Source organism: Ixodes scapularis, unplaced genomic scaffold, assembly GCF_016920785.2.
Source record: "Ixodes scapularis isolate PalLabHiFi unplaced genomic scaffold, ASM1692078v2 PGA_scaffold1__304_contigs__length_218370807, whole genome shotgun sequence".
Lineage (NCBI taxonomy): Eukaryota > Metazoa > Arthropoda > Arachnida > Ixodida > Ixodidae > Ixodes > Ixodes scapularis.
Window position 1 is genome coordinate 115,589,881 of NW_024609846.1, and position 23,772 is coordinate 115,613,652.

At 48.0% G+C, this 23,772-nt stretch overlaps 1 protein-coding gene across 1 annotated transcript in view; it reads left to right on the top strand.

Moving 5' to 3' along the window:
* Positions 1 to 981: 981 nt before the first annotated feature.
* Positions 982 to 23,772, top strand: part of LOC8025329 (transcription factor HES-4) — a 28,515-nt gene continuing 5,724 nt past the window's right edge. Inside the window, exon 1 of the mRNA XM_029985620.3 lies at positions 982 to 2,011. Within this exon, the coding sequence (XP_029841480.1) occupies positions 1,787 to 2,011 (225 nt within the window). The 5' untranslated portion in view covers positions 982 to 1,786. The remainder of the gene's footprint in view (positions 2,012 to 23,772) is intronic.

Genomic DNA, 23,772 nt, shown 5'->3' on the forward strand with positions numbered 1-23,772 from the left:
TACGTCTATGAGCAGTTCAATAACTAAGGTAATCTAATAACGTTCGCTGCGGGATGCTCAGTTTTTCCGTGACGTCAGCAAAGTGGCGCATTCGTAATCAGCAAAAGGGACGTCACTCAGGCTCGGAACGAAAGCGCCTTTGAAACGTGTTTTCGCTTTACGAGTGTTCGCGCTAGAAAGGCAGCTTTCAAAGCAAGGAGCGCGAGCTAGCTCGTCGTTTTGTTTCCTCGGATGGATGAACTGTTGCGGTTTGCCCTTTATAGAGGGCGGTGGCTGGCGCCACTTCAACTAGCTCGATATGAGCACACGGCAACGTTGTCAATACAAAAATTGAAGAAAAAAAAACGCAATATCATTTTTCGCAAACCTCTAAATTGGTAACGGTTCGGCGCCAATATCTAAGAGAACAACATAGAGGAGACACCACGCTCAACGTACGGGACGAACCATGGTCAGATCGCGCTTGCCGCTTACTACGCAGCCGTCACATAACCTTCTGTGACAGCGGCCGAAGGGGGGGGGGGGGGGGGAGGGCGCATCGGAATGACGCGGCGGAGCGGCCATTCCAACAGACCAACGTCACAGACACGAGCACGAGCTGTCGTCTCGCAAACGTCGGTCCCCGTCTGGCACGCACACGGACAACAACACGCACGGGGGCCACCCGAGCACCGGGAAGGGGGGGGGGGGGCACGCACCGGTGTTTTCTACAGCTTTCTTCTCCCGGGTCCCCCCTCCCCCCGCCAAGAGGAGGAGACGGAACGCGCGCGCCGCGTCGCTGCAGCGCGGAGAAGAAAACGCAGCAGCCCGCTTCGGAGTGTGGGAACGCAGCATCTCGGCGATTCTCACACAGGGGTCTTGCCCGTCGAGTGGAGAGAGCGGCGGCGGGGGGGACCGGAGGGGGGCGAAGGAGGCAAGGGCACGGGAAGGGGGCGCGCGAGGAGGCCGCCGCTGCGTGATCCGATGTGGGCGAAACCGAGCAGAGGCGAGGAGGGGGAACTGCTGGCCGCCGCCGTGGCTGCTGCACGCATCGTTGACCTCAACTATAAATGCGTAGTGCGGTGGAATGGAAATCGCCGAGAGGAAAGGGGCGGCGGGGCGTCCAGGGAGGAGGAGGAGGACTCGAAAAATGAGCAAGTAGAAAGAGGGGAGCGCGTCGGCGCGCGCGTCTATCTTGCCGAGGAGGGATTTTGTTTTTTTCTGGCGTCCTTCTTCTTCCTCCTTTCTTGCCGTTGCTCGGAGGCGCTTTGCCGGCCCTCGGAGGGGCGTCGGAGGAGGAAGCCCGCCGCCGGGTCGCAGGGGGTGCGTGCGTGCGAGCGTGCTCGGCCGGCGCGTCGCGCGAGCCTCCGTTCCCACGGTCGCTCGGCGGCCGCTCTTGCCTCTCCGCAGAGAAAAAGGGGGTATAGGTAATAGGAGTCAGCCGCGGAGCAACGACAGCGACGGCGAGGAGGAAGCAGCGTGCGCGCCGCCCGCAGCCGGTGGCTTTTGAAAGCTTCCCCCCCTCCCGCGGGAAACGGGGCGGCGGGACAGCTCCGCTGCGTGTGAACGCTCCTGCACGCGGCTGCCGAAGACCACGCAGGCTGTACCTGCCGCCGCGACATTCCGTTAGGGAGAGGAGGACCGGTGTCCATTCCGAGTGCCTGCCGATGGGCCGGGGTTACCACCTCCGCCGCTCCGCGTCGAGTTGAGTTGGTTCGGGGACTCCGGTGGGGTGGGTGTTCGTGTCGCCGCCGCAGCTGTGTGCCCGTTGCTCGTGCGCGTGTCGGGAGGCGAGCTGGATCTGAAAATGACGACGACACCTTCGCGGCTCACGCCGCCGCCGCCTCCGCCCGTGCTGGGCGGTCAGTTACCGCCGCCACTTGCGCTGGCCTCGCTGCCCGGCCGCTTCGGCATGGCTGGGCTGGGAGCTCCCACGACATCGGGGCCGGGACCGATAATCGGCAGCGCGAATGGGCCGACGCCGTCCGCCGAGCGGCCGCCGACGCAGTCCAGGGCCAGTGAAGTACGCAGGGTGAGTGGCTTTCTGTTTCTCGGCGGCAGAGCGATACACCTGCCTGTTGCGGAAGCTACCGCCCAGTGGTGACGACTTCCGAAGCCTTTTTCGTGCGCGGTGCTTTTGAAATAAGCTGCTTTAAGATCTCGACGGGTTAATAGCTTAATTAACTCCTCGACTATCGCTTTCGAGGAACGAAATGTGGGCATATGCTTTACCTCGAAAACTTCCCAAAATATGTCACTACAAGCATTATTAGAGAAATTCTGACCAATATTACGAACGAAGGTGGAAAGACTCGTTGATCGAGCTGTAATGAATGCCTTGTGCATTAGTCCCTCCGTCGTGTTGAACTCGAAGGTACTGCACCTTCCAAGTGTCGCGACGTTGACCGTCGAACGCATCAGACCGTTGCATTCATGGAGTCCATGTTCCTTTTGATACGAATTCAGCTTTGGGAAGTAATTTCAACCTGTTATAGAATCCCTATCTAACTGTGAGAGCCAGGTCTGTTAAAACTCCCTAGAGCACGCCTATTCTTCTTTCTCTCTTCTTTTTGCCCAAGTTATTGAGTTAGTTTAGCTGTTCCTTCGGATTCATAAGGGCGCTACCACACATCCGGTATGTTATTCCATCTGACGTTTACACCTTTTGATATTATTTCCGTTTTCATCACTGAAGCGTTCGTATGTAAAGCTGCATTAATAGACCGACCCATTCTTCATAAGTTAACGACTTTGCCCACAGCAGCCTCCGACGAAGCACAACTCCAAGAAGTTGGCTTCACCGCAATACGCGCTGTCTGTGCCGGGAAGCGCGCTGCGTGTGGTGGAGCCACGTTTACTTTGTCGTCAGGACCTCGTGACCTCGTTCTATTGTGCGACTAGCAACAAACCTTTTTCGGAGACAAGTCACATACACTTCCTTAAATTTTTCATTTTTTTTTTATTTACACTTACAGTGGTTACGAAAAGTAAAAAAAAAAAAAAAAAAAGAAAAAAAAAGCGATGCTCTAGGACATATTGAGAAAAACAGAGCTTGTTTTGTCGCGAGCATAAAAATGGATGTTTCTCGCGCTAGTGAAAATAGAAACTAGGCCATTTTGCTTTTAGGAAAATGACGCGAATACAATTGGCGAGAAAATTCATATTTAGGTAATAGCAATGGGGACTGGCCGCTTTACAAATGGTGGCGCCCCTTGTATTCATATGCTCAAGTTAGGGTAGCGTTAGACCGTCGTCGGAACCAGTTGTTTTGTGACCGCTCCACGCGTTGAGTTGTAATTTATCCTGGTGCCCGTCTACCCTTTATTATACATTTATATTTGTTCGCGCGTAATATTATCTTGGTGTTATATTCCTGCAATACAATTTGCGCCAGTACTTTAGTCCTATCTGATCAAATCTTCGTACGAAGAACACACTTTTTGAGTCGGTAAATCGCAATGCAGAAGTCATACCGCGACTTCCAACAAGAACGCCATTGGTTGTCGCTATGGTCACATGATCGCTTACGCCAGCCAATGGGGGTGAAGCGCCACCCGCTGCTGTGGTGATAATAGCTTCTTCACACAGTGCATCGTTTCAGCGCGCCACGGTTTAGCGAAATATGCTTGTTCACACGTGGAGTTTGACGCGCGAAACCTGTGTCACGTATTGACTCACGAGCATTTCGCCAAACCTTGTCATCTGCACCGGGAACATGAAGCGTTTCGCATCAAAACTATAGACCTTTTCCGCAAGGGCGCCGCCATCTTGAATTGTCGTCACTTCCAGTATGGGCGAAAACATTGTTTTGCCGTTGCCACGCCAATAGAAGGCATTTAGGACATAAAGGTAACCGTCACACATTCTCGTTTTGCCTCCGCTTTATTTTTTTATTATTTGCAGGTTGAAACGTTCTGATATTTTTTCGTCGCCCATACCGGATATACTTGGCGGTCGGGGGCGAGAGTAAGCGGAAAAGGTCTATATGAAGTACGCACTATGTGAAGAGATAGTCTGCTTTATAAGTACTATTCAGTAAACTTCGTAAGATTCGGCCCACTGGGTTTACTAGTCCTGCCAAACCCGGCACGCAAATGTCAAAGAACAGGCGGTGGATCTCGAAGCATTTCGGGCCATTTTTTGCACCGCTAGAAGCCAACCTGTACTGCTAAAGAGCCGTTCACACACTTGCAACCAAGTAGGACCAAGACTTAAGGCCCGTTCACACTCTTGCAACCGAGTACGACCGAGAGAGACCAGACCGGTTTTTAAGCCTTTTGCGACTTCTTAGGGCCGGATGCGCGGTCCTAAGAGATCGTAAGAGGCTTAAAAACCGGTCTGGTCTCTCTCGGTCGTACTCGGTTGCAAGAGTGTGAATGGGCCTTAACATCGCCCGTACGCCCGTACGCACCGCTTCTCCGCTTGTCGCTCGCCGCTATGTTTGCTTTTCTTCTTTCGGCTTTGACTCCGATACGGAATAGGACAAAAATCAAACTCCTCCAAAAGCTCGCTCTGCCTCGAAGGCCATTGGCATCTTACTCGTTCTTCCTCCAGGTGATTGACAGGCCTCGGTGAGGTTTCAGCAAAAAAATTGCTCCAGAAGCGAGAAGCACACGACACGTTTTTCGGAGGCGCGCAACTTTTTCGGTCACGTTCACAAGGGGTATCTGTTTCCCTAAACCTAGTTTTGTGACGTAAGATTCGTCAGCAAGATGCATCGTGTGAATAGACCTTTAGTAGACCTTTCCGATGACTCCTACAACGATACCCGATACTCCGCCGCCGCCTTCGCTCATGCATCATATCGTTATCGCGTATCGTTATCGGGGATATCGAAGCTATCGAAATGATATGCTAAAACTCTACAACTTTGTTGGGTCTAGTTGGTTCATATCATTTAAAACGTTAAAAAGCACGAACTGAAACGTTGGTCCTTGTCGTACGTCTTTCTTAATTCGTCCGCGTTTCAGTCGTCGCTTTTTAACCTTTTAAATAAATTCTAAAACTCCCTGCTATCGCATGACGGTCACCAAAGTTTGATATATGCAGAGTAAACCAAGTCCTCCAAATTGGGTGGGTGACGTATGGACCTCCGAATTTGAAGTATTTAGGGGGTCACGTGATGATCGTAGTCACGTATAGTTATCTCATGATGGTGACTACTTCGCTTCTAGCGCTTTTCAGTGTCGCTTTTTTTTTTTGTTTTTTTGCTTCATAGCCATTTTTGTAACGTTCCATTCCGATATCAAGAAACTCCTATGTCTCTCGACTGATCGTCAAACTCCCCCCCCCCCCCCCCCCCCCGCCCCCCCCCCCCCCTCCCCGGACTCGTCATGTATGCAGTAGAGCGGCTAGAGACCTTGAACAATAATGTGAATATTGGCTCATAGTTATGCATCAGTGGAAGGGACGGTCGAGGAAATATGAGAGCTCGGGGTGCTCTGGGACACTCCTTAGAATTCAGTTTGCGAATACCTTGATTTGAGGCAGTGGCTGTACGGATCGCTAGAAAAAACAAACCCTCAGTTACATAAAAAAAATTATCTATTCGCTTTACAATTTGCTAACAGAGAACGGAGATAATGAACCTGTGACGTCACGTGCATGTCTATAATAGAGATCGCGCGTGCGGTATACCGTAAAAGAAAAATTCTGATTTTTTTAATTCTGAGAAGTAAAAAAAAAAAAACGCGCTTCGTTTTGCTGAACCCGACAGGAGATAAATGCCACTTTTTAGGAAAGGAAAAAAAGAAAAACGAGAACATTCGGAACTGTTTTTTTTTTTTTTTACCTTTTAAATTTGGCATACTTCTCGGAGCACCTCAGAACTGACCCTAGAGCAGTGGTCTCAAACTCATTTGAGCGTAAGGGCCAGATAGCCCACACCGCAAAGGTCGAGGGCCAGCGGAAGACGGGGAGAAGGGGGGGGAGGGGGGGGAGGGGGTTAAAAAGATGTTAAAAAGAAAAAACCTCGCGCTCCATGCTTTCTCTAAACTCACAATTTTGCCAGCGACATTTTTAGATTTTGATTTGTTTTATATGAGTACTTTGGGCCTTAACCTGATGTGATTACAAGAATTAAAAATGACACCGTCGGCGGCCAACGTGCCGGCGTTTTAAGAGAACAAGACAGCAAGTACACTTTCGTTCCCGTTGCTCATTTCGCACAAGAATTAATCAAGCTCAACATGCCTGCAAGAAAACAATCAGTTACTTTGACAGTTCTTGCTTTCCTGACAATTTTAATAAAACACTCTAAACAAATGCTTGTCTTTCAATGGTGCTATTTTTTTAAGGCGAGAATCGAGTTTGTAGCTTTATCCTAAGCAGTTGCTCCTGCTTATCGAGAATTCGCGCAGCCGAGATGCGTTTTTCAACGAAGAGCTCGCGCTTGAAGACTAGCAGCAGAATTGTTGGATATTATAAAAAGCTGGGAAGCCAAAAATAATGCGAAACAAGGGGAAAATGAACACAGATAAGTATAAACTCGTGAAAAGGAACAGAGCTACTTTTCGAGCAAAAATGAGTCGGCGAGATGAGATCACTATGGCGCATGACATTTCTATCGCTCGAGACATGGGAATCGGGACTCGTACCCGGTAGCCTGCAGGCCGCATCCCGTGCCAAGTCTTTGAGACCCTTGGTCCTCTTCATCCTATAGCATCAGTGAATATTCTGCCTTTTTAATTTCTCTCTCTCTCTCTCTCTGTTTCTCTCTCTTTATATATACGCCCACTACCTACCTCTAGATGGTGCCAGTTACCGCCCGACTCTTTGTTGTGCCGTACCTACCCATCCATTTATTGCATGGGACTCCGCGCCACGCCGCCATGCTGCGCCTCGGTACCTTTTTGCGCTCGTTCAGTTTCGCTTGTATATACGTTGTGGGGATCTCAGTCTCCACAACGTAAAGAGAGAGAGAAAGAGATTGCGCTTTGACCTTTTGCGGTACCATAAGATCTGGCTCGAAGATTACGACTATGCCTTGTTCGCGGTTAAGAACAGCAGAATAAGCTCCTCCCGCTAAGCCCCCCTCTCTTTCGACTTCAGCAGAGCGGACACTAAAGAGGACGCGAGGGGACTCGCCTCTTCGCCGGCGTCCGCTCGCTAAAGTGGAGAGAGTAGAGAAAGTTGCGCGAGGAGCTTGTCTTGCTTTTCTTGACTTGCAACAGGGTATAGAGCACTTTACGGACCTAGACTTTTCGAGAGTCGACCCGGCCCGGCCCGGCTCAGGTCTCATTGGGTCGGACGTGGGTCGGGTCGGGCCGGCTAGGGTTCTGCCTGATGAGATGCAAAGAGACTTTGTTTTTCTCTTCTTTTTTTTAATTTCTATTTCCGATATTGCATGTAGACGCCACGAACGGGATATCGGCTAATTTATTGCAGTCAATTTGTACAGGGTAGTGTCGACATGCTTAAGTTACACCCTAGGGTAGTGCCCTGATTCAACGCTCGCCACGTAGAGGGACCTTGCCACCGCATCGTAGTAGGGGTGAAAGCTTTTCGAATGTGAGTGAAACTTACCGTGTGGCGCTCCGTAAATATGACTAATGCCTGACGTATGAAGACAACATGAGGTCAGGGATACCTCACAACAGGAAAAACAATAATAACATCGAGTGATGTAAATCTGAGAGAGGGAAAGAAGGCTTGCGAAAGAGGAAACTACTAATTGCCCTTGTGGTCTAAATGTCCAAATAGACAAGATGTCCAAGAAGGTAAAAACGTCCAACGAGATAAAATGATAAAAACCCCACCGAGTCCAAGGGTCCATTACATGGGTCCAGATACACGAGCACGTGCTTAAACAAGAAAGGGCACAGTATTTCCTTTGCGGCAACTTTGTCAGAGTATAATTACACACTACCGTGCAACAACCCTCGGGAAAGGAGGGTGGAGGAGCTTTGGAAAACCACAGCGTCATGAACAGGGAAGAAATAAAACCGGAGACAGCAACGCTTCTATCACTCGACAAAGCAAGAGGCGCAGTACCTGCAGCTTTGCTTGAGGCAATAAAATCTTCGGCATCGCCACAGAGGCACTTAGGGTCGCCGCCGCTTCGCCAGAGAAACGACACGAGGAAGAGCGTGCATTAACGCGGCCCGCACGACGCGCAACTCGCAACAAGGTGATTACACCTGGCCGACTCCTCATCCGTCTTCTTGCCGAGTGGTGGCGGGAGCGGGCCGGAGTCTCGAAGGCTTCTTTCTGCCCTCTTCTCGTGCGCCCGCAAGAACGCCTCGACGGTTTCGGCCATGATTATAGGTCAATTTGATCTCATCCGATGAGCGGAGGGGGTATGGTGACTAACGTTTGTCACCCAATGCCGAAAGGTCTTTATGGTAGTGGCTACTATAGAAAACAAGGCCGCAGTAGACACATTCGATGTGGACGATCAGATTGACCGAACACAGCGCTCTGATTGGCCGCGATTGCTAAGTCAGCATTTGATATAGGGAATTCTTATCTGATCAGTGCGTCCGCTCAAAAAAAAAAAAAAATGATGTGGAGACTTTTTTTTTTTTTTGATAGTCTGGGGGTTTTGAGCTCAACCTCGCCTAAAAAAATCTAAGCCCGTGCACTATAGAAGACGTCATTACAGTAAAACCAAGCGCAGATTAGACAAGAGTGTTGAGTCAGCTTTCGGCTGGACTATAGCCACGCTTAGAGTATGATCACACCAAGAAGGCGGCGCCCACCTGCTAGCGGGCGCCGCCATCTTGGTGCTTAGTGCAGAACGGACGAAACTGTCGATCGACACAATTCAAAAATGCGACTTCCTCAGCTTTAGGTATACGCTGTTAAAAGGCTCGGGTGATATTGTTCTGCACTATTGCGAACTGCTTTAATATTTATGGAGAACAGAGAAGTGTTTCCTGCGCTTTGAGATAATGCTTCAGATGACTGGCTAACATAATTTTTGTACTGAGGTGCTGAAAATCATGTCGTTACTCGTTAGTGTCGTTACTCTAAAGCGTAGCTTATTTAGTCGCTTTAGTGGCTCAGTCAACACGCCGATGGACGCTTGTTGTCAGGATCGGGCCTAATTGATGAGTCGGCGCCATCGTATACTGTCATGAGTTCCGATAGAGGCAGAGGGGGCTGTACACAGGCTTTGCTTATTCTAGGTAGCATTGGTCTAGCACGTGCTGCTTTTGTATTCGAGGTTTACGCTTTAAATGCGAATGTCGTGGAATATTTATTTTTTCCTGCCCGTTCTTGCGTAGGAGATTGAGCTAGCGGTTCAGTCATCCGATAAAGGCTCGATCTGAAGAAGGTGGTGAGTGCGCGGAGACAGTGTCAGGTTTTGCAAACCTATCTAACATGCGTGCCATTATCGAGTTACGTAGTTTTCATGTTTTGCTCGTTTTTCTTCCTTCTAATAACTGCGCGAACTTGTTAAGGAGGTAAAAGAAAATAGTTCGTTCTTATTATCAAAAAATACTCAGCGGAAATGAAGATGTTGGCTCCTTACACTAGCGTTATGTGTTTATGTTTCTTTGCTGCAATACAAAATAGGCATGCAGTTTCTAAAGACTGGCGCGTACATCATTTTTTGACCTCTATTTTCTGTTTGTGTGTGTGTACGGAGGTTTTGCTCTATAAGACAAGCAAAAACATATCATGCACTAAGCAATGCGACTCGGTGAGAAACTGACATCGTTTAATTCTTTTTGTACCTCAGTAAAAAAAATAGATTTTTTTAACGCAACAAAAGAATATTTTATGTAACAGGTGTTATGCCCAAATTATGAGGAATACACAATCTATAGGTGCCAAAAATCAAATAAAAGTTGTATTGTCTTTCGTGCTGTAAACGCCACAAGGCATTAAAAAAAAACACAAAACAAAAACGAGTGCACCCTATTGTTTGAATTCGAAAGAAAAAACTGCCTTTATATAAAGTTGTAACAAGGTACACTTGCCAATTCTGAAGGCAGTGCTTGTTGTTTAAAGGGTATTCACATCAGGGAGAAATCCCCGGAGTTTCTCCCTCGTGTGAATACCCCTTTATTCGAGGGAGCGAGAGATGTTCTTGCAGGTGCCGCAGCCCCCGCGCGCAAACACACGTGCACAAGGCAGCGCCACAGACTCACCCGCGCTTACAAAGCGTACGTGAAGAAAAGAGAAGAGAAAGAGGCAGGTGGAAGCACGCGCCATACCCGACAACGCGTGCACAAGTGTTGCACACGTACCGATCAAGGTTGCAACCGGAACAACACGGCAGACCGAGAGAAGAGCCGCAGCGGGTGATCTCCATGATTGCGCTGCAATTTCTTTCCTCGTTCTTTTTTTTTTTTTTGTATCTTTTTTTTTTTACTTGCCGTATTATAACAGTGTGCGATGCTGTTGAAGTCACTTTTGCGAACGAATAACTTTATCTAGCGTTTTTTTTTTTTTTGCTCGACGTTGTGAAGGCAGGCATAACACAAGGTTAGCAGCACATGCTTCGGCTCCAGCGCGAGGTTTCTACCTTTATGAACGCTCGGGCGCACGACAAGCCAAACACGCCGAAATACGAGTGCGTGCCGGGTGCGAAGCACGCTGGCGCGCGGCTTGGTTTAGCGTGTACTTTCGGTTGAGGGAGCGTGCGCATCGGTCTCGAGACGAAGCCGCGGGATCGTGCAGCTGTGTGGGGTTGCAGGAATGGGAAAACAATGCCGTTAAACCTCGACAACACCATTAAAATCTACGACACATTTAACGTCCCGACTTTCGAGTCCCAACCACGGGCTCGCTCCAGCCTCCAGCAGTTTTGAGAACGTTGCCTCACTGGGCACGAAACGGAGCATACAGCTTCCCATAAATGCCCCGCCACAATGTCAACGACTAAAAAGTAGAAAAAAAAAATAATCAAGTGCGGTATACGGTATCGGTGCTCGGTGGCACCCGGAAGAAATACGACTGACTCCGTGTCACGGTAAACCAAAAATAACGTTTATTCCCTCGTGGCCCTGCACAAGCAACGGGCCCCACTGCACGCGCGTGCGTGCCTCGCTTATAGAAAGCGGGAAGTTCAGAGGCGCAAAGGAGGCTTGCGCCACATATACGAGCCTAAGCAACACCACCTGGATAGAAGGCCGTATATGTTGGACTGGCACGTCATCTACAAGAGGCGAGAGCGGGCAGCGGAGCGTTCAATCAACGATGACGCAGCAGTTTGTGTCCAATCGGCGCCCCGCGCTCGCCTCTTCTACATGACGTAAAAACTCCGGCACTATGCCTTTGCCCAAGCCAGGGCTCAGAGAGGTAGAGAGATGAACGGAAATAAAAAAAAAAAAAAAACTAAAATACAAAAAAAAACCACGAAAAGCTTGGCTTGGTACAGATGTTACAACGGCGGAAGACTCGGAAAGCAATGACGGAAACGTTATTGCGTCCAGGTTCCCCTCAAGCGGAATATAAATATCTGGTATTTTAGTATGTCTTGAGCAACTTATTCTTTGTGCTTTATATAATATATTTTTAATGCGTCAGCATTAGGTTTCGCTTTGACAAAAACCCGGTGGTGTCTTTCGTTTGTCAGTTGTCGCGTACGACGCTCCCAATGGTCCAAAGCGCTGACTTGAGCACGCGTCAACCTCTCCTTCTCTCCCCGGTGCTGACAAACTGACAGACACCACCGGGTTTTCGTTAAAACGAGCCCTTTCGTTTTCGGCGAAGTCACGCGCACAGCTGGCGCAGAACCAGAGGGGAGGAGAAGCTGCGCAATGCCTCCTACATAACAAAGCCGTTGTGCTGAATGTGATGGCGTCATCAGAGGAGGCCAACGCTGGGCAGAGATAGGAAACGAGTGCTGCGTCGGCGCTCGGCTTCGAGTCAAGGTTGAGCCGAACGTTGACGCAATCGTCGCGTCCAATCTGTGTCCAGCGTTGGCCTTCTCTGATGACGCCATCTCATTCAGCACAACGGTTTTGTTATCTAGGTGTTCCGCCGCGGTGTGGTGGAATGCGGGCGTGCTCAGTTGCCGCTCTGCCGTCGCCGGTTGTTCTTCGCTTTGGGTGTCCGCAGTAGTGGTGCGTGGGCTGTGATGTGTGTGTGTAGTTTAAACTATATTTGCGTTTCACTCCGCGAGTGATATGGATGTGGTTCCTTCCACGAGTGGTACGGATGTAATTTTTTCCACGAGTGATATGGATGACCGTATCCAAAGGCGTCGACTTACTCTGACAGGCAGAGTGCAAAAAAGGGGGCAAAAAAAAAGTTACAGGAAAATCCATTGGTGGATTCTTGAGGAATGCATTAGCATGACCTTTGGGAAAAGCCACATACGTCCCCCTTTGGGAAACGCTAACACTGACCACGTAACGGGGCCAAAAAGAGGCAGCAAGAAATAAGAGTGGAAAAGAAAAAGCCAAAAGAAAAAAAATGAAGAGATCAGCGTTAGCGTTTCCCAAAAGGGGAATGTGTGTAGCGTTTCCAAGGGTCATGCTAACGCATTCACGAAAGATCCACCAATGTATCCTCCTAAAAAAAAAGAAGAGAGAAAAAAAAAAAGAAACTTGCTTTTTTGTTGTTGCTGCATCGTATAATATCTGGTAACCTAGCACTGTATAAACATTATATCCCCTCCTGGCAACTATTCTGCCTCGTGGAGTATCCTGTAAACAGGATCAGATAAAATTAAAAGCTATGTCGGTACCCTCACAACAGAAGTGCTCCAGGCTCTTTTTATTGTTCCCGTTCATCGCCTCGTCTCTATTTGCATATACCACTTGACCTTCGCTTTTAGTCGGACGGGAAATAAACGGAACGGAAAAGCCGTGTTTCTCGCCGTGGGTGGACGGTTGTGCAACCGTGCTGGTATGCTTTGTTGTCCCCAGGTTGCGAGAAACCTTGGGTGAGCTACGCACACGCTATATGCGTGCGTGTGCGTAGCTGACGTGCGTTGAAACAGTAGACATTTCTGGAAAACATCAGTGTGCATAGTAAGGGGGGGTATACCACCCTTTGTATGTGCGAAGTAAATACTACAACTGCTGCATATATCGTAATATCTATAAATATTGCTGAAGCCACCGCGAAAGCCATGCTTTTGACTCTGAGCTGTAAGCTCAGGACTCTAATAATAATTATGCATACTGTGACAACAATTAGTTTAGCATAAGCGATAGAAACGAGATGCCTCTTTCGCTGCTAATCGCGCGGTTTTTCTCCCGAAGATTGCTGTTAGCTTCAACCTCTTGATCGCATGAATGTGCATTAGCAACATCCTAGTATTTGACGGCATTGTAACGGAAACAGGCTTGCACGCTCGTTTGCTTTGAAAGCATTATTGTCCGTTGCAGCATCGAGTCAAAAGTTTCGATCTGAAAACGACTAGGGGTAGTAGACAGATAAAGAGAGAGAGAGAGAGAGAGAGAGAGAGAGAGAGAGAGAGATGTACCCAAAATGCTTTATAACAAAAAGCTGTGTACATATATTTGTGGAGACTTTTATTATTCAGTAAGAAATTGGGTCACGTTATTGTGCTGACGAATTTGTTTTTATAAGCTGACAAGAAATGAGGCTCACGTTTGGAAAAGAAAGCTAGGGCCCCAACCTGTAGCGTAGCGGTAGGGGGAGGGGGGACAGCCCCCTTCCCCGCCCCCCCCCTCCCCCCCGGAAATAGAATCCTGGATACTCCACTGGTCCCAGACATTTTGTTCAAATATTATAAGAACGCTCAAAGCGGTAGTGGGGCGAGACTTTTCAGGACGGATATATCAATAAGCAGCTTTCAGATTCCCCAGGCACGCAATTTTTATATCAGTCAACCGAATGTTCAACGCCCAGAGCAGTCCCAACAACCACGGCTGCTGGATCAGCGAGCTCGCCTTGCAAGAACGAACAGTAGTCGTCGTTGTATGTAGCCCACTCGAAGGCTGAAAGATCGCGACTCCAACGGTGTGGATGTAATCCCCGCTCCTTCGTTTCATACTTTCGCCACCAGGCGCCAAAAGTGTTCGCTGCGCATTTCGACAGCTGCGAGCTCACCATTTCTAGAAGTCACAGGTCTTCGACGCTAGGTGACGCGTCTTCCTCTCGAGGAGGTGCTCGAAGGTGGGTGGCAAAAAAGGTTGATCGACCGCAAGCCATCTCCGCCTTTCCGCCTGGTTTTCTCCTCGCCACGCAACAACGCAGCGTATCCGCACTTGCGACCAATCATTGCAGGAGGCGTCCGCCATTGAATGGAAACACGTTACCCACGATTCGCGTTGTGCCATCGCTTCAATCTAGGCTCTCTATACTTCGTTTCACCTTAAGTCCAGATGAAGCCGACGCTACCAGCTGATGGGAGCAATCAGACAACGTAAAATGCGCACCATCACAGTGTTCGTCGTGTTCCTCTACGAGCTCCATCATCGCTGAGCCAATCATAAACAGAAAAAGGCCTAGTGACTTGAGCTTCTCACGCTGCTTGACTGGTCCCATTTGCTCTTATTGAGGAGTTTCAGCGACGGTGTCACCGCCCTGGCGGCCGGTCGCCGAAAGAGAACGAGGGGGATAGGTTCGCTGGGCGGTCAGGGCGGTGGCTTTGTGTATATGCGTTGGCCGCGAACGTAGGCTTATAAACTTCGGCAGCAAGAATATTACGCGGCTCTAGTGTTTCGGTACGAGCAACAGAGGTGACACGATCTGCTACGACCAGCTACGACCACCCGCCGCAGTGATGCAGGCGTCGAAGGAGCGCAACCTGTGTACTACCAGTACTACGCAGTCAGCCGCCGTCGCCCGACGCAGATCGTTCGGCATTCAGGGCTTTCCGCCCCGGGTTCTTCGCTTGTACTTGGAACCGAGTATTATTTCCTGTGCTTGTGTATGTGCTCAGTGGCTGGATATGGACCTCATAGAGCAGTTCTTCAGACTCAACAGCGATTCAAAGTTGACGGCGGAAGGGCTTGCAGCAACGCTTTCGGTTGGTGCACGGCTGCGACGACTACACGGATAAATTTTAAGATTGCTGCTAGCAAGGTGGGCCATAGTCGCTTTATGTTGACACGATTTTGAGTATAAGTACTCCGTGCAAAGGCGAATCTATCGCGTTTCTAATCCACCTTTGTTTTTGTTGTTTTTAGCACGCACGACCGACTGCTAAGCAAATGCTTCTGCACCGATAACGGAGTGAATGTCTTCGGCCTTACATTGCGGAACGCCCAATAAAAAGTCATATTCGTTCAGCGAGAAAACTTCCCTTTCGGGTGACCTTCTGATTGGTAATTTCTCCCGTACTTAAGTGCTTTAATCAACACGATCGATTAAGTTTGCTTCCCTAGTTAGGACATTTTTGTGCTACATGCGGCACTAATGCTTGGCACGATGTATGCCACTGGTGGTATTGTGAATTGGTTTACTTCTAAAGCTAACAGTGTGACAGGTGGGACCATTCAATTTGCTAAAAATGTGATGATATGAGAATTTCGTTGCATAACTAGCGTTTCACGTTTAAGATTGATAAGGAACATGCTTATGTGACAACGCATGTCTACAGCATAAGCTTTGCAGATCCAGAATAGATGTGCTATAGGCCTCAAGATTTTTAATGGACCAAATTGGTGATTAGACGGCAATAAATATTGTGGTGAAAAACTGCCCATTGACTCGGTGAGTTTTGATTGTGACCATTGGTGTGCTGTTGGCAAATTAGATAATGGCACACCTTTTCCCTGACCATCTGGCTTCAAGGGGCATTGCATCTAGATGTGCTTAAATATCTTTATTTCAAGGTTCAGTGGACCCCTCTGCATCATTACAGGAAGGCAGTCTCCAGCCACAACAAACAGCAGTGAATGTACAATGCATAATAACAGGCACCAGTGTCCAGGCGTATAGTCCGCAGAAGCCAATTTGAGCCTACAAATGTTTCTGTTTTGTTTAGATAGTTTGCATTTGGTGTATAATCCGCAGGGCCCGATTTCCGCACCCAGTGCATAGTCCGCCAAGCTGGTGCGTTGTGTCTTCGTGCTTTTTTTCCTGGGTGGCACTTTTGAGGCCCATATCTCACCACAGATCACACACAAGCACAGAAAATAACACTCGGTGCCAAGTACAAACGAAGCACCTGGGCAGAAAGCCGTGAATGCCAAACGAGCAGCGTCGGGCGACGGCGACTGACTGCGTTGCGCCCCTTCGACGCCTGTATCGCTGCGGTGGGTGTCGTCGTAGCTAGTCGTAGCGAGATGATCTTCACTTCAAGCAAGAAATCTTGTTATACCATAGTCAAGATATGTGTGCAAGTGTTCGACAACGTGGGCTCTCTCACGTTGGTGCAGTTGTCATCAAGAAACGTGCATATCAACAATGTTGCGTGTTTGAGGCTGAAACTATGACGCATACTTATCTAAACCTAAATTTATCGGTCTGCGGCTACAAACATTTTCGTTGACGTTGCTTAGATGATGTAACCATTCAGGCCTCGCATTAAATGGTGTTGCGACTCTTCAGTTCTGTATGAAAACCTATTTTTGCCCTAATAAAAGACATTTTCAAAAGGACATGTGTCTTCTGCTGATACATATCTTCCCATTTACAATGCAGAGGCAAACAGAAAATCAACTGCATACATCTACCACTTAGCATAAGCACCTTTGGCATTCATCCTTGAGCACACTCAAATATCAGCTTAGTTTGGTCTTGTTTTAGAAGCTTTGCCCTGTTCTGTAAAAAGAAAACAGTTAAAAAAGCTTTACCTTCGTTCTCCTTATCGCATGTAAATACAGACTTCTTTGTCAGCAGATATCAACGTGGCACATACAACTCGAATGACCGATGAGACTATTGCTATTACAATAAAGCTTTCCACAAGAGCCAAAACGAGGCTTGTAGGGGTGCACAAGCACATAGAAATGAGATTGGCGCTTCCGGGGCTTGTTTACATTACGCGTAAAAAAAGGACGATCGGCGACCAGCTGATCGCAAGATAACACGAAGGATACCGATGTTTCGATACACAGAACCCAGGATAAAGACCTCAATCGTCCCTTGTATGTTGTAGTTGTCATACTTTCTATCCAACCGCTTTTTAGCACAATTAACTAGAACAACCGAAGAGTTCGCGACACCTTTTAATGCGAAGGTCTGAATGGTAATATCATCTAAGCAACGTCAACGAAAATGTTTGTAGCCGCAGACCGATAAGTTTAGTCTGAGATAAAGTACGCGTCATAGTTTCAACGCGCGAACATTGTTGATATGTACCTTTCTTTGGACCCGCGTACATTCGGTTCAACTTGATGACAGCTGCACCAGAACTGAGAGCTCACGTCGAACACTTGCACACATATCTTGACTCTGGCAATTGCCTTCAACTGGCTTGAAGACTTCATCTGTAGCATCACGGTAGGTCTTGGCTGAAACGATGATCGTCTCGCACACGGCAACAAACAGAGAACGACACGCTTTGTTTTATTTATACGCTACCGGTCTACGGGCGTCGCAAATCTATCCCCCTCTTGTCCGCCATGTTGGATCGATCGGAGCGCCCCCTATATTCGCTGAAACTCCTCAATAGCGTCGGGGCTGCGTCTGGAACGAAGTCTAGAGTCGCGTAGAGAGTCTAGATTTAAGAGAGGGTTCATCTCGGACCATGGGGGACGACTGCAATTTAATGACGTACACCTCATGCGAAGATTGGTGTTTCGTGCGTATGCATGGCGACGCGGGATGGCAAGGAGGATAGGCCTCCTGCGCTGAAGCTTTGAACAAACTGTAGCGCCCTCACTTTGGGTAGTACAAGCTCACCTGATTGAGCATAGCCCTACTTATGGCACGTTGGTCGAGCTTTTTCACTTCTATGTGGTGCTAAAGAGGGAAAAAACACCTTTGGACGCCTGAAATCGGCCAAACTCAACGTTGCAAGAGAATCGAAAGTGTTAAATTCATGACGCCACCGCTAGGGCACGCGTCTCTTATCTCTGGGTGGTGACGTCACAACATCTGTGTCGCGACGCTTTCATTTTTTTTTTTCTTTTTGATGTCTACTTTGGAACGCGTGAAACGGCATCTCTTGGCTCACGCTCTCAGCGTCTTAGCTTTGACGGCGTTCGAATTTTTGTTCTCTCTTTGTATTTTCATCGTGATCTCGCGCTCCGCACCAGAGTAGGCACGCTTCTGCATGCGTGACAGTTTGAGACGCTAAAATTTGTACTACCCAAAACACGTCCTAACAAGTCTTACTCGCAGCACCCTCTGGGCAGCGCAGGAGGCCCATAGCGGGCGAGTAGGCGGAGCCAACACTTGCGAGACGCTTGCCGACGATCGACGCCTTTGCCACCTCCTAGCAGCTTGTATTGCGAACGCGACCCATAAGCTACGTGACTGCGATCGGACAGTTGCAAACATCTGCGCCGGCTTGCTATAGAAACAGGGTCTCAGCTGAGACTGGGTGAAAGAAGGCACTGCCAAAGCCCGCGCACGAGCTGAGCGGGCCTTAAACCGCGTCTCAAGACGCTCGAGCGCTCCAGTCTTTGCGGTGCTTTCTTTCATCCAGTTTCAGCTGAGACGCCGGTTTAGCAAGCCGGCCCTGAACTCTGTGCACACTATAGAGTTGCGAATACACCGGATCAAACCAACGCCCCTATAGATAGCCATCTAGACTTATGTGTTGTTCAAGCGCGCCTCGCTGGCTTGCATACTTTCTCGCGGCCGCTGAGCGCGAGAAGGAACTTGATAATGCAGCCCAAGAAAGCGGAGTTTCCCCTATGTGACCGTGACGTCAGCTGGCCTTGACGGTCGGCGCCGATGTCGAAGGAACGTGTCCATCATTTGGTACCATACGTGTTTTTATCAAGAAGCAGGAGGAATCCATACGGTACATAATAAAAAAAAGAAAAATCATTTTTTATTTACACAAACCAGATTGGTGTTTTGTTTGTTTTTTCGCTGTAAGTGTGATAGTTTATAGCTTATTAAACAGTACCCCATCTTTTTTAAGCCGGGAACGAAATATTGTGAGACCGACGCTTTCGAATGCTCTCTCCGCGAGAAACATACCGATGACAGAATACAACAATCGAGGAAGCCGCGAGGGGCGACGCCATTCGTGGAAGGCGGGACGTCGACATTTATTCCTAAAGTCATCTCCATCTGTGGCATGCACTATAAAAACACGCACGTGTAAGAATGTCTCAGCTTCTTTGTTCGCGAATCTAGGATAAAAAGCTAGACTATCATATATCGTACAGGGTCAAACTAAAAAGCAACAGCATAAAAAAAAAGACCACATTGTCCTTTCTTTTCGCTGCGTTCTGCGTAAAAAATAACGCATTGTCCTTCGTTTTAACTTCGTTTTCCGTTGTTATTTTTAGTTTTTTTTCCCCCTCACGTGTGCATGCGTGCGAATTCATCATTTCGAACGGGAAGCTCGACATTACGGGTGAGTTAGCCTTGGTCTGAGACCCAACATGAAGTGCCACTTAGATGAATACGGCCCAATCCTTTGAAGCGGGCGGTGACTTGAGCCACCCAATGCAAGATGCTTCGAAGAAGTCGCCATCTGGTGGAGTTTTCTCGCAACCCAAAGGGAGGATACTTCTGTTGCAAGCAAGCACGATGCGCGTGGTGAGGGGAAGCTTCGTCTCCAGCACACACTAGTTGCCTTCCGTCGTGATTTGGCTGCGAGTGGTAACGATACACCCAGGTGTCATGGAAGGTGGAAAGCTCGCGCTGGAGGCGGAGCTGACTGACAGGACAAGAAGAGCAGGGCGTCTCTTTCGGATGCTCAGCTTTCAGCAAGCGCTCGTTTTGCGTTTCGTCGTGCATTCTACTGATCAAAAAAAGAAAAGAGAGGAAAAAAAAAACAACATGTGAGCATTTAGTAGTTGTGCGAGCTTGCCACTTCGGCAAGTGAGTCAAGCTAGCGCAAACATCCAGAACGGCAGCGGGCAGGAGCCGTTCTGTGGAACAGTATTCATGGCCTGCACGTGAAGTCGTCAAACTTTGCTGGTGGTCATTCCTACCGGTTCTTTAAAAAAGAAACAAAAAAAAAAAACATAAAAAGATATATATATATATATTCGAAATGTATACATTGTACGCACTGTCCTCACGTCAGTGGCCATTACGATGGTCTTTGGTGCTGAGCGCGTACTTGCTAAAAGATACATTTGGAATAACCGAATTTGTTTATCACGGAAGGAACAAGCAGGTACGACCACCAGCATGGTGATGACATCACGAGCGAGCCATGTACGGTGCAGAAGGTATGCGCGCTCAAGAGCAAGGCCACGGGTGCTGCCAAATAACAAAAACCAAAAAAAAAGAAAAACGAGCGCTTGACAAGTTTGTGGGTGTGTACCAGACAAAGTCGAGATCGCTCGATGCGCCTCGGCGAGCTTGACTCCCAACGAGCGACACGTGCGACGTTGTCCCCCTCGCAGCCCCCCGGCGGCGGGGAGGTCTGCACGTGTCGGCGCTGTGCGCGTGCCAAAGGGCGTTCTGAAAGGCGGCCAAGGCGGCCGCCCTGTCGACGCCGGGCTGCGTTCCGTCGGTTGCAGCGGCGGATGTCTGTTGTCGGGAAACGTGTGCAATGCACGACGCGTGTGAGGTGCGGGTGCCCGTCCGTTTTATGCGCAATTTCAGAGGCCACCACGCCACCCAACGGAAAAGACGCGAGGTAGAGAAGCGGGGAGCTACCACCTCTCCGGGTGTGTGGAGGTCAATACTGTCGCGGCCTGGCGGCCGAAATGTGAAGCAGAAAATGAGATTGAACACACGCTGTTGGAATCGCAAATTGCCTTCCCAATGCGAAAAAAAGTTGGCTTTTTTTATTTTTATCTTAAAGTTTTATGGGAGGGAGATAATGGGGAGATCCGCCATGCCGTTTTCTAGCTGGGCAGAAGGAAGCAGAAAGGGGGGCAAAAGAGGAAGAATTACAGGTGTATAATGAGGCTCGCACTTTTAACATATAGATCATGAGGCTATAGGATATACGCTGAGCGTGTCTACCATAGTCCATACACCGCGTGGGACGTATTTTCTTCCGGTACCTGCACATCCACTAACGGATTGAGAATGCCAGAAAATGTTTTCGGTTGTTTCACCTCTAGCACGACCTTCCTAGCTTCGATAACAGATCGATGTGAGCCTCCAGTGTGTACGCGCAGCACGGTGGAAGACAGCAAGCGCGTGCTGCAGGCCGGTCATCCCAAAAAAGACCTTATGTGGTTCTCACCCTGTCGGTGACTACGGGCGAGAAGATCGAACTATAGTGGGGTTCAGCCTCTCTTCCGCAGAGCGTGGTGTTTACCCAGCACATGGCATGTGAACTGGAAGAATCACGTCATCTTCCTCGATAGAGTGTGGGGCACAGACGCGAATCGTGTTTGACTGGTGCCTTACTTGTCTAACACAAGCACATCAAAACACAAAACAAATAATTCATGTAGCTGTTGCCCTCATCTGTTTAGCTGATTGCTATATTTGCACGACAGCTGGATCTCATCCCCATCAGTGCCGAGCATCCCTAGAAGAGGCGCGTTTCGTTCGCACCCTGGTTTAGACTGCGACAGGCACATAGTCAGGGGGAAGGCCCGTTTGGCCCCCCCCCCCCCCCCCCCCCCCCCCCCGAACCAAAATCCTTGCTACGTGCCTGGACTGCGACACCCGTCGCACTTTGCAAAATTTGCCAGCTTCAATCACTCACTTAATGATCGAGGGAAAAAATAATAGTTTAGCCGAAGATGTTTAGCTTGGCTTTCCTCTAAGGTAAAATGGGAAAGTCGGAAGGTAGTGGAGCACGAGAAATGCATGAATGGGAATGCACTCAAAAAAAAAAAAAAGCTTCTGTGTTCGCTTTCCTGCAGAACACGGATACAGCGAATCACCTCGAACAATAGTTGAATCCCAGGGAAAAACGAAAGCTCAGAATACGACAAGATCTTAAGAACCAAAATCAAGATTAGGTAAATTGCGATTTAAATAACGATTTAAATAGTTATTTATATCAATGACACGAGTTTTAGAGTGATGATTTAAATGGAGCCTTTCCCTCTCAAATAATTCCCAAAATATTTATAATACTTCGAGTTTGACTCTCATTTGATGCTTTCTGTGTGCATTTGTATTGTATCCTAATCAAATGATCATTACGGACAAAATATATAGCGCTCTTCTGAGCAAATCGGAACGTTGAGCTCTCCTTCTATCTTCCACTTCGTTCATCAGACACAGGCTTTCTTTTCTATTGCCAGCAAATCATAACGCGACAAGAAGTAACGCAAATAAAGTGAGTAATGCCATTTTGTGAGCAAATCAAAATGTAAAATAATAATATTAAAGCTTTTTTCACTAACTAAAAAAAAAAACAAAAAAAACATCAAGTTGCTTTTACTCAAGTGAAGCGGGATTTACATTAAAAAAATCTTTGTTCATTAAAGTGTACTGAAATGTACAGCAGTTCTTTCGCCCCCTTTGTTTTAAATAATCTAATGGACGGGGAAATCAATCTGCCACGTTTAGGAATACATCTGGGGATAAATAATTACCTTTCTTCTAGCTGCAGTAATGTAAAACAAGTTATAATCTGATCAAAATAAAAAAAAATCTAAAAAATCAAATTTTTTTTTTTGAACTCTGGTACATGGACGTATGGGCGGCGCACATCGGGTTTCTCGGATGTCATCGTATTCTTAGCTACGTCATTCGCTAGGATCCTTCTATACTTCGTCCTGATTGGCCGCCTCTGCGTTCTGCAGGGAAGTGAACTCACGGAGGCTCTTTAAAGCGCATCTACTTCGCCATCATTTCTTTCCGCTCCAGCTCCACACTGAAGAGCAAATCATCTCGTGCCACGTGCCGCTAAATACACTACATTGAAAATGGATATGAGCGTTCAAGGACAGTTTTCTGGATAAACACGTACTGTGTTCTCCGATGCCACGTTCATTACGCCAACAAAAATTCATTATTTTTTTAATTTTTTTTTTTTGGAAAAGGGGGGGGGTGAAGAAGTATTACGAACACAGTATTCAAGAAACACCATTCAGGCCCGTTCACACTCTTGCGACTGCTTGCGACCTCTTAAACCTGGGTTCCTTAAAACTTCTTAAACCAGAGAACACACTGGCGCCATCTATTGGGAAGCAGTGTAAACTCGGCGGTCCGGCATATTTTGTTTTATTTCTCGCGCAATATCCTTTCTTTTTTGGCTCGAAAAGCTTTTGTCAATGTTATAAACGAGCCTTTCTGTGGGTATTACGCACATTTGACCTCGGAAATCCCGCAAAACCTTCGCTTTTGTGAAATGCAGTTCTAGGGTCACCGCATAGATGGCGCCACAATGTCAGTGTGTTCCCTCATTCTAGAAACATTTAAGAGGTTGTAAGAGATCTCGTCTCTCTCAGTCGTACTCGGTCGCAAGAGTGTGAACGGGCCTTTCTGCGTAGATGCCGCTTTCACTCATGGTTGGTTGCAGCGGGGCGCAATATAAATCGCATTCAAAGCGAATCTCATCCGTTTGTTGAAGACATTCGAGATGCTTCTGTGTGACAGGTTCGTCAGTTAGAGGCTTATTTTTTTCCGCAATGCGATCTTACGAGAAACAAAAAAATATATTTACGTTTGGAGTGTGGAGTGTTCAAACATACAAATAGCTTCGCTATTTTTTTCAATGTCTAGGTAATCAAAGCGCCCAGACCTTTTATAACCAGGTTTTTGGTTGAAGTAACCCGTGAACACATTTTAGAGCTCTAGTTAACCTTCTCTTCAATACTTCCAGTTAGTGACACCTTTATAAAAGTAATTAGGTCTGCTCTCTAGTCTCCTACTATTCACGCATCGTATCTCTCTTGCCTTCCTCTTAAAAGTTGTTTTTCT